We start from the raw sequence: 11,197 nt of genomic DNA, 5'->3' as shown, positions 1-11,197 counted from the left end.
AAGCCACACGCAACCGCAAACACAGTTACAGCCAAACCGCAGGTTGAGCGGAGACATTAACATCCCCCGCTGGAAATGGAAATCAATGGACATATTCAGCTTAACATAAACATATCTGATCTGTTGTCATATTTTCCACAAACCGCCACCATTATTGACTAGCCTGTGGGTGCCAATACAAAATCTGCATGTTCTGCTCTACCACATACCACTTGTAAACCCCAGAATAACAATCAATTACATCAGCCCTAACCACGCGTGATGCAACAAGTTTTCAGTGGCCAGTAATGTTTCTGTCGCTCATATTGTGCAAATTATTGCTCATATATCATATTATGCTTGCATAATAATTATAAATGACTAATAGGGGCTCACATGAACAGGTGACGTTATCTTTCTCCAAATGCTGGCCATCTGCGCAGGCGCATATGCGACCTGCAGGCGTAGCAAGGCATAGAGCCGAAGAGCCGCAGCCACCGTGATTTGCCGAACACTGGTTATTACCTGAGGAAACAAACACGAGGAAAGATAAATGAGATATTTAATGCAATTTGGAGACATACGTCGTCGAAGAAACCCCAAATTTTTCATATTATGTTTATGTTAAAAATGTGATAGAGAAGCTGCGCTTGTTAGGTAGCTACAATATAAAATCAATACATACCCATGTAATTATATTAAAACAATTTTGTGCGGCTCTAAATCAATTAAAATTTTTATTAGGGTGACAAAATATAAATGTGACCTTAGAACACTAAACCAATCGTAAGTGTTACTTTGTCGAAATTTTGAGAATTATACATCATGTGACAGCTGAATAAAATAAGCTTTTAATACATAAGCAGACAAATTATAGTCCAAATTATATAATAAGAAAATCATCTTTAAATTCGTCCAAAAGAAGTTCTTGGCAATGCATATTACTAATCAAAAATACATTTTTGGGATATATTTACGGTAGGAAATTTACAAAATCTCTTCATGGAGCATGATATTTACTTAATATCCCTGATGATTTTTGGCGTAAAAGAAAAAAAAAGATGAGTGAGTTATGAGTGTTTTTGTGGTCCAGGATCACAAATGTATACTAAATATGGACATAAAGCAAAAACAAACAAACATCCCCCACCCCTGCATATTAATAATAATTATTTAGAAAAAAAATACACACTTCATATTTAAAGATATTTTATTATTTTAATGACATTTAAAGTATTATACTTTCAGGAAAACATTTGCAATGGGTTTGTAAAAGCTGTTTTATGCATGTTTTGGCCTGCTTTTTTGCATTGGCATATTTGGACAGTTCTTTTTGCTTCACTAAACAGACCGTTAAGAGAGCACTACTCATCCTCTAATTACACAAATATCTCATTAAAAGAGGTTTACAAAATTGATAAAACTGATCTGAGATGTCTCGCCACTGAAAATTAGAAATTTTAAATTCACTAAAAGTTTTAAATGTTATGATGCAACAAAGCCTCTTTTAATGTCCTGTAACATTGGCAGTGTGATACTTGGTCCGAAACACTTTTGCGAAACAAATTATTCACAGAGGTTTCAAAGCTTTACGAAGCGTCGCTTCAAAAGCTAAATGTAACTGTACTTAACTCTTAAGTAAACCGGTGAATCATTTAGTGGACATCTTTAGATTGGTTTAGATTTTAGAAATCATTTGAACAAGTTACGTTAACGATATCAGCTTATGCTTTCTCTCGTGTTTTATTACTCTACACACTACCCAAGGAACAGGATCATGAGCGTTAAACTAAATGTGTTGCCACAGACTTCAACTAACAGCATGTCCAAGCACTCCAAACGAACAATTAAATGCTTTTTCCAATGCAAATAGCTCTCCCAGTGAAGCCCAGCATCCAGAGAGAACATGAAATGCCATGCTCAGAGCTTCTTGTCCAATGAATATTGATTTTTGCTCCATTAAAATCAATAATGCAAGTATCTGGCATAGACTCCCAGTGAAGAATGGCATCAATTGGACTCTACGGGACATGTGTCCACTGATTTATCTGCAGAGATTAATGCAGATTAAAGCGGATCATGTTAATTGAACAAACAGTGCTTTTCGCTTAAAGTTGCTAAAATATCATAATGCATATTGCACAGTGCATAGTGCAAATTACCATATATACAAATCATTTATACTTAGATAAACATGAATGTCAATGTCATTTTAGGAGGAGAAGCTGATATGCAGATATGAAAAAGTCTCTTTTTTTTTTCCATAATGCATTTACCGAAAAAGGCAAAACCGTTCAGACATCTATATAATTTCCTGAGGGATTCTCTAAACATTTTATGTGAATACGAGACTGTAAACTGAAACCACTGACCATTTCATAGAACAACATTTCTGTGCAAATGATACCCAGCTCACTCTCAATTGTCAAGTCAGGCAAAAAAAATGAGTCATAACAAGCTAATGTAGCATAACGCGACAACAACTCTCCTGAACAGAGTGAAGCTTGTAAAATGATAAATAGTGAACATTAGACCATTTGCCTTACTGATATACTTGTAACATCCGCTTAGCATCGTTTTAACTTACATATTGAGTGACATATCAATAAAGAGTTAAACAATACACGCTAACCATTAAATGCGAAATTACACACAATTCCTTAATGAATGCTGCAACAGCAGGACATGTTTAGTAAAGTTTAGATTTCATAAACAAAGGCTCATCATTTCCACTAAAAGCTAAATGCACTAGCAGGTTATTTTATATTCAGCAGAGTTCCACTTGGCTGCATTAGCTTAGCGTGTGAATTCACTATCCAATGTTGAGTGCTTCAGTGGGCAGTGCCGTCCCCCACAGTGTTTCAGACCCCCTATGTTGCACACTGACAGGTGCTTACAACTGCCAATAGCTTTAATCGCAGGTGCCGAAATTATGCACCGAACATCTGGTCAACATCAGTAGCGCAGCGTAAACATGATTTTCAAGCTGTTTGTTAAGAACAACAGAATATGAATTACAACCGTCAACCACCTTGAAAAAGCTTCCAATATCTTCATTATTCCCTGAAATCTCATTTGGATACCTTTTTGAGACCCATTTGTGTATTTTTAAACTGGAGAGTTGCTGTACCTTGGTTTGTCTTTTTGTTAAGCAGGTCATCGAAGCTTTAAGCAACGATTGGGTCGATGCTGGCTTGCCATTGGCTGGCTGTCATTAAGAATGACATTTAGTATCTCTACCAGATGCAACATATGAGTAACTCTACAGGAGCCGCCACAGCGATTAACCTTGGGCAAAAAATTGTAGACCAAAATGAACATTCATCATCACCCTCAGTCACCTTACTAGATTACAACACCAATAACGTCTAGAACTATGAGGTCAGTTTCAATCAAAGCCATTTTATCCCATGAAGTAAAAGTTAAGCTATCAAATATAGCAGTTTAGGGAAAGAAAATGCATGCAAAAGTCACCATCAGTCATGTAATTTTGTCTTTGTAAATGACCCTGTAATTTTGACATAGCCATTTCTGCACAGCAGGGCAATGAAGAACAATGTCACAAAACTGAGTATAGGCACCAAAAACTGCACAGTTCCTCAGAACAATTGCTTGTCACTGGAGACATAATAGAAATCTGGATCCAGAACCTCAGAATGACAAATCATACAAATTTCCAGCAAGTGCCTTTAAATTAGCATTTAAAATATGAAAGAAGTTAGGCTTATTTGATCTGGGCTCCAAAAATGCTTGGATCATGAAGTCTTAAGGTTAAAATTACCATTAAGTATCCTACTCTGGGAATATCCGTTGAAAAGCATTTATTCAAATTCAGGGTCTTGCGGGTGTGGCATTAGTTTCTAGAATGTTCAGCTGTTTAAAAGGTGAAGGCATATGGGGCAATACATTTCATTTCCATATATTGTACGGTGTACCAAGTGTGTGCCAACACAGGATTTGGCCTCGAGGCAAAACTATGGGATGATGATATATAAAGAATCAGACCGCCCCTCAGAACTCGGGCGAATTAAATCTTAGAGTTTCTGGAAGACGGTCAATAGCTAGACATCAAAGTTCCTTCTATATCATTGCAGCCCTTGGCAAAACTTCAAGAATTCATTATGGCTTAAAATCTACAGCATACATATTCATATTTACCTTTCTGGCTCTGCGGGTCATACACCTGAATTCCAAAGAGAGGCGGTCTTTCTGCCCGCATTAGAGCAACATCACTGGACGACAAATCCAGACGGAATATTGAGGCGTTCATGTAATCTGTCCAGAATATGTAATTCTGGAAATGCGCAATCCCAAATGGATGATTCAACTCTTTCCCGCTGTACATGACCTGTGAAAAGTAGATCGGATTTGTGAGTCACAGGGAAATATTGAGATGAACATAGAGAGGAAACGGAGGTGTCTGAGAACTAAAGAACTGACTCACTCATTTACTAACCGTTCTGTGGCTGCCATTGAGGTAGATTTTCTCAATGTGGTCATAGTAGGCGTCACACCAGTACATGACGCTGGAGGAGTGGTCCAGAGTTAGGCCATTGGGCCACAGCATGTTGGATGTGACGAAGATCTGACGCTGAGATCCATCCATCCAGGCCTTCTCTATCCTTCCTCTGCTGTCAATTAACTCATCCTCCTCCCAGTCCGTCCAATACATCCATCTAAGAGACCAATTGAGAAATATCTTTAAAATCATGGCATCCTGGTGTCTCAAGGATGGGAAAATCTCACTTTGGAGATCTACTGTCCTACATAGTTTAGCACCAATCAACAAAAAGGTCTTCATGTAATCTTCAAGACTTTGGTTGGATGCTTCAGGTGTGTTTAATTAGGGTTGGAGAAATTCTGGCCCCGTAGATCTACTGGCCTACAAAGTTTATCATCAACCCTAATCAAAAACGTCTGCTTGTAATCTTCAAGACTTTGTTTAGATTTTTCAGGTGTGATTGATTAGGGTTGGAGAGACTCTGGATCTGGACTGTACTGCAAATATTAGAACCAACCCTAATCAAATACACCCTGCTTGTATCTGTCAAGTCTTTGGTTAGATTTTTCAAATTTGTTGGATTAGGGATGTAGCTCATGCTGCATTTGATTTACTTTGCAAGTCAGATGTTGGATCTGAGAATGGCTTTACCCCCAAGTGGGCCGTGTTCCAGTACAGAAGTCAGATAATCAAGATGGATGTGTTCTTTGTTAGCAATACAAGTCAAATAAAAGATAATGCCATAGTTTCATGTTCACAAATAGAGGTGGATAGTACTATGTGCACCACTGAGTTTGAAATGAAGACAAACATAAGTGCTATCAAACTATATTTTATTTCTGTTCTGTACAACCATATTGGATTGTGAAGTTGGGCTAGTTAGGGCTTTGGGAGGGCGCTCAATTACAGGAAACTTGGAATTTCCAACTTCCAAGCACAAATGAAATGCAACATAAACATTGCTGAATCACGAAGGCCAGAGTTTCCCACAGTTTTAGTTGGCAGCATAGCCAAGATTAAAAAAAAAACAAAAAAAAAACACCATTGTGTTGTTTCTGGAAAATATAGCTAATTAGGCTTTTTGAGCTAGTTAAGAAGCTAAGCAGTGACACCAACATCCAATACTATGCACCATGTCATAAACCAGAACTAAAGACAACAGGGTAAAAAAATTCAGCCAGTTTTAGAACATTGTTGCTGGTCAAACGCAGGTGCACCAGTTACCAGCATGATGCACCAGTTCAAGTTGGTTAAATTAGAACATTAAGTTTAAAAGTCAGTTAAAAAAGGTAAATTAATTTTATTTTAATCAGGACTTTTTAGGACGCGTTACTCCTCAGTTAACTGCTAGTTGGTCAAACTAGTTCTTGAGACACTGTCTTAACATACTAGTTAAATTTATACAACTGGTCCCGGGTTAGGTCATTGGTGCCTTCTAAAAGACAGCTCACCGTAAAATAATCCTTTAAAATTATTGAATACAATATCTACACCTAACCATCTAAAAAAATAGAATTGTATGTTTTTATTAATTCATTAGTCAAAACGTTTTGTTTTGAACTTTGTACAAGGTCCTTGTATTTCAAGTTCAAATCGCTCACATTTCACAACATAAATTTAACACTGTGACACGGCCTTGCGCATTTGAACGAAGCCTAACATAACATGACAGAGGGAATTGACCCCCCCCACTCATATTCAGTGACCTGTTGAATAATTCACGAGACAGGGCTTTGAGTGACAGCACCTGCTGTGAACAGGCAAACCAGGCGAGTGATGGAGACTGAGAGCAAATGCGATCAGGACCCAGAATCATAACAGCTAATCCTCCATCTTATCATGTTAGCGCAGACAGGAAATGACATGCGTACATGGGATACAGAAGGACAGACACGGTAAAGGACAGTTTTTAGAGAAGGAAATGGGATTTAAAAGGGGAGAGATTAAGCTGGGATAGGTATTGGATATTCAGCATACCGGCAGCTAAAGCTTAAGCGGTGATCCGAAGAAAAAAAAAAAACTTAGACTGTTTGAAATTTTAAACCAATTTCTAGTAACACAATTACAGATTAATTGCAGATTAAAACTGATTACTGGTAATTATTCCAAAGACTCCAGGTCTTATTTGCAACTAAATTATCTAAAATTTTAAGACACCGAAGCTATTAAAAACTGACAACCCAATCCAGAAACCCATTACGAGGATAAACATGTCACATGGAAAGAAGTCACTAAAATATAAGCAGAAACTGGAACCTGCCTTTTAAACTTTTAAACCTCTTATGTCAGGCTTCACCGTTCTGCCAAGGCAGCGATTTGCAGTCATGGAGTCTCCATATTCCCTTTAAGCCTTTCCATCTGAGCAATGACATCGAATGAGGATGTTCGCATTAGCTCCCTTTAATACAACAGCACATCTGCTACTTCTTGTCTTAGATGTAAATTAACAATATTACTGAATAAATGTGTTCTTTAGAACTTTGTTGTAATTATTCAGTGCTACAGTATATATCAATGTGTCATGGTTTTACATTGTTTTTAAACAGATGGCATCTGGACGATGACACTATAATATATTTACCATGACACTTTAAAATATACCATGCTTCTGAAATTTAGGTACTCCAAGATACTGTTATTTTTGTCTTTATCAGTGTTTTGACTTTATTATTTCCTACATATTATAATAATACCTCACATATCATTTAGTGCTTTTAAAGGAACACTCGACTTTTTTTGGAAATAGACTCATTCTCCAACTTGATATTTTTCCTATTTAAACTTTTGTATATATACAGGAGCATAGTTCCTAATCATATTGGCTTATAAAATCTAAATTTTCGCCAGTCTTAGTACACAACTTTTGATGATGAAATAGAGAAGAATAGACAACAGTCTTCCTAAAATATAAGTCACTTAATATTATCTTTTGTATAAAAGAAAAGTTATAAAACTATTATATAAATTCTATTCAACACTGCACATTGCAAACTCTCTTAAAAAGCTGTTACTCTCTCTAGTTCATCAAACTTTCATTATAATGAAGCTCTCAACATCGTACACTGAATCTATTAGTTACATAGTCTCTACACTTCAATTGTTACCATGAATGACAAAAGCTGCAGTCTGCTTTCACGATCCTGAGAAGCATTTCTATTGACTGTAGTCTACAGTTTTTGTGGCAAATAAAGTTATGTGCAGAACTGGGATTGCTTTCGTATAGTCTTTAAAATGGATAAAATATGAAAATCACATTGGACTCCGAGCCCCCCCATTTCAATCCCAACCCCCATTTCCAGACCTGAATTAATTTCTTGATGAAATCTCTAAGCGCAAAGGGCAAACATCCTGCCCCCATTGCACTCTAAATGGCTGGATTTCATCCAAGGCTTTAACAGACTGAAATCCCTGCAGAAGAATCTTTTAAATGCTTCTGTAAGCAGGAAAGGTATCATGGGCTTACCCATTTAGTGGATCCACAACAATGGCCCTGGGATGAGACATATTGCCTTCTAAAAGCGTTCTCCTGGTCTGCGAGGGCCGGTCCAGCCCAGCCACGCTGATGGTCTTTCTATAACCGTCATTTGTCCAGAACAGGTTATTACCTATCCAGTCCACCGAAATACCCTCAACATTATCTAGCTCTGGAGAAAGAGAGAGCAGAAAGAAATTGAGAAAATGTTGTTCTTTTAGCCTGATAACATCAAAGACAACTCAATTAATCACTGTCCTCCTCTAATTCTTCCCAGCGAAATTATGCGGTATCGACCGGTGAGCTTCCCTGACGACTGAATTGCACAAAATGTATGATAAATAACTTCCCATTTTGAAAACAACGGCAACAGAAGTGCTCAAGTACAGGTGGCCTGATTCTACCGTACCATGCCGCATGGTTGCACAGATGATTCATCACCGAGCCGAAGCGAAAATGAGTTCGTTAGAGAATATTTAAGAGCTTTTTTACGCAATAAAACTGCGGTACGCTTTAACAGAATTACACAGGATCCAACATTAATCTCTGAGAATACATAGTAAACATACCGTCCTTAAGGATCGTCTCCCGAGCGGTTCCGTCAATCTTCTGCCGTCCAATTAGGAAGCTTGTGGTGTCGGCAAAGTAGATGTAGCTACTTTCTGCATGGAAATCCAACGCTCTGGGACTCACGAGCCCTTCGATTTGAATCAAATGTTCATCTCCAGACTTGATATTCATATCCAGACCTCTGATAACCCCAGGCCGTCCTTTTCCGTAAAACAGGAACAGCTCGTTCTTTGGTTCTGCGAATACACGATTACCCAAAGTAAACAAACGCAATGGCGTAACGTAATAAGCCTTCTGCCACAGTACTGTCAGAGCTTAATTAATTGACATAATTAGCCTCCGTTTTCAATTCAGTTCTGCAAATTAAAGCCTTTGACAAAAATGTATCCAAAGCGAGAGGCTCAAGCTAATTACATTAGCTTAATTAAAACCAGAATTAGTTCCACTGATTCGATTCTATGGAATCAATCATCTTTTGGTGCAAGCAGTTACATTGTGTTTGTAATTGTATCTGAGTGTGTGTAAGTGTGAGTGTAGAAGTAACTGGGGACAAACAAGGTCCAAAGTGGGGGCAGCAAAGAGACAGACATGTTCGCGCAATGTTTTCAAAATTCATTACTTATGGGCTGCAGTGGAGAGGATGATTGTAATTATTATTAGGTCTGAGATCCAGTGAGATCCAGAGAGACAAGAGGAAGAAACCAGGATGAAGTGATAGAGGAACACAACAAGAACCATTATTTGTTTTTGAACTTTGTTTTTCGAGCCCAAATGATTCCTTTGTGCCACTCCATTGCTCTTAAGTTTTATTTCATAAAGTTTGTTCGCAAGATGTGAGAATGAATTATGTTCAATGTTATTGACTTCCATGTGGGTAAGAGAGACAGGAATTTCATTCTTGTGTGAACTGCTTTAAATAACCATGTCCTGTTCTTGTATAATCCAGTAAATTAAATAATTTACAAATGAATGGTACTTCAACTTATTCATATAACGAATGAATGACGAGTCTGGCTACAGTTCAAAAACAGCTTCACATTCAGTAACACTTGAGATAAAAACAAAACAACTCGATTGGAGGAGCCACATTGAAAACCACTATAAAATAGACGATTTTTGCCCCCATTTGACGCGCATCATTATATATGGATGACACATAGCGGTGATGAATAATATCAATGGATGTAAAAGTGGGAAGTCACCTGATGACACGCCAACACACTCTTGACAACTTCAGAGTAATTCAGAGAAGGTGACAAATTGTCATATCTGGTTTATACAAAAAGGTACAACTTTAAGTAGCAATCATGGTTAGGGTCAAGTATGAAACGCACTTTCTGCCGCAGAACAAAAAACAATGCTACTGCCGCTTTTTATCTTACAATTCAGACTTTTTTTCTTAAAATCCTGAGGGGAAAAATAACTGCACGGTATGAACTCGGAATTGTATGAAAGCCTGTTTCCACCACTGAATAAAAAAAGCTTAAAAGATAATTGTGACTTTTTATCCCCTTGCAATTATGAGTTTATATACTGCAATTCTGACTTTTTTATATAAATATATAAATAGTGAGATTTAAACAAGCAATTCTGAGACAATATAGGGAAACAGTCATAAGCTACTAAAATAATTTTAATAGTGGCAGAAACAGGAAAGTTTTATGGTTAGGGGGTTTATATGCATTGTTAGGCCATTGTTAGGTTATGTTACAATGTCACAATGTTTTACAAATTATTAAATTTTGGGCTTGCTTATGCCAGATCCTGCGGTAATTCACGGTCTGAAAAACTCCTTTTAAAATCTTTTGTCTTCCTTCACACACAACGACACACACACACACACACACATTCTTAGATAGTCAATGAACCTGATGCCAAGAGACAAAACATATCAATTTCCCATGTATTCCGCCCTAATGTGTTGAACGTGGACTATTAATCACAGAAACATGTCCATTCTTCAGCGTCTTGCGGCTCCATAAATTTGGTCATAAATTTCCATTTCGACAAACCCACGAGGGCCATCCATCTGATATACGGTTTCAGATAGCAGCACCTCTTCCATTGGGAATACCCCTAAAACCATTTACATGAGAGACCAGTCTCCCAGAGCTAATCAGACGCCTGGGAGCTCCGGGAGGAAGAGACAGAAAAGAGAGATTGTTTTTTGTGACCCTCACTTTTGCATGACTTCCCGTCGCTGGCAAGGACGTGGCCAGTCCGGCAGCGGCACACGCGTGATTTGTAGTTGTGGCTCAGGAGACAGATATGCGAGCATCCACCCTTTCGTCCGTGTGGGTCAGGGCTGCATGCGTGAGTCCTGACTGAAGAAAGAGAAAGGTCAGTATCAAGAAGCCAGCATTGGAAAATAGCACTGAATATATATATCACTTTAGCCACACTCTAAATGGTTTATAATTTTTCATAGTAAACGTATACCACTAAACATCTGATAAATAGTGCATTATTTAGAATGGTGTTTCACGCAGAGCAGGAAAAACAATGCTACATACAACAGAACAATAAAATGCGAAATGCTCTTTGTGATATTTTGACAACATCATTAGTCACTTTGCGCAGTGAAATGGTAACATAAGATCTAGCCCAGTGTTTCTTCAATGTTTTAGGAGAGTAAAAAATATTATAATTGTGTTTCATGCGCAGAATTGAAAACA

At 37.7% G+C, this 11,197-nt stretch overlaps 1 protein-coding gene across 1 annotated transcript; it reads right to left on the bottom strand.

The window, feature by feature from the left end:
* Positions 1-375: 375 nt before the first annotated feature.
* LOC122335886 (low-density lipoprotein receptor-related protein 1B-like) lies at positions 376-10,846 on the bottom strand (the record flags this gene model as incomplete). Its single annotated transcript, XM_043233653.1, has 6 exons — positions 376-504; positions 4,138-4,327; positions 4,436-4,655; positions 7,944-8,124; positions 8,522-8,758; positions 10,703-10,846. Coding segments are annotated over 6 exons (1,101 nt in total), but the record flags the coding sequence as incomplete, so codon positions are not given.
* Between the last annotated feature and the right edge of the window lie 351 nt (positions 10,847-11,197).

Source organism: Puntigrus tetrazona, unplaced genomic scaffold (assembly GCF_018831695.1).
Source record: "Puntigrus tetrazona isolate hp1 unplaced genomic scaffold, ASM1883169v1 S000000916, whole genome shotgun sequence".
NCBI lineage: Eukaryota > Metazoa > Chordata > Actinopteri > Cypriniformes > Cyprinidae > Puntigrus > Puntigrus tetrazona.
The sequence above is the reverse complement of the archived record's forward strand: the minus strand, read 5'-3'. Positions and strand labels throughout refer to the sequence as shown.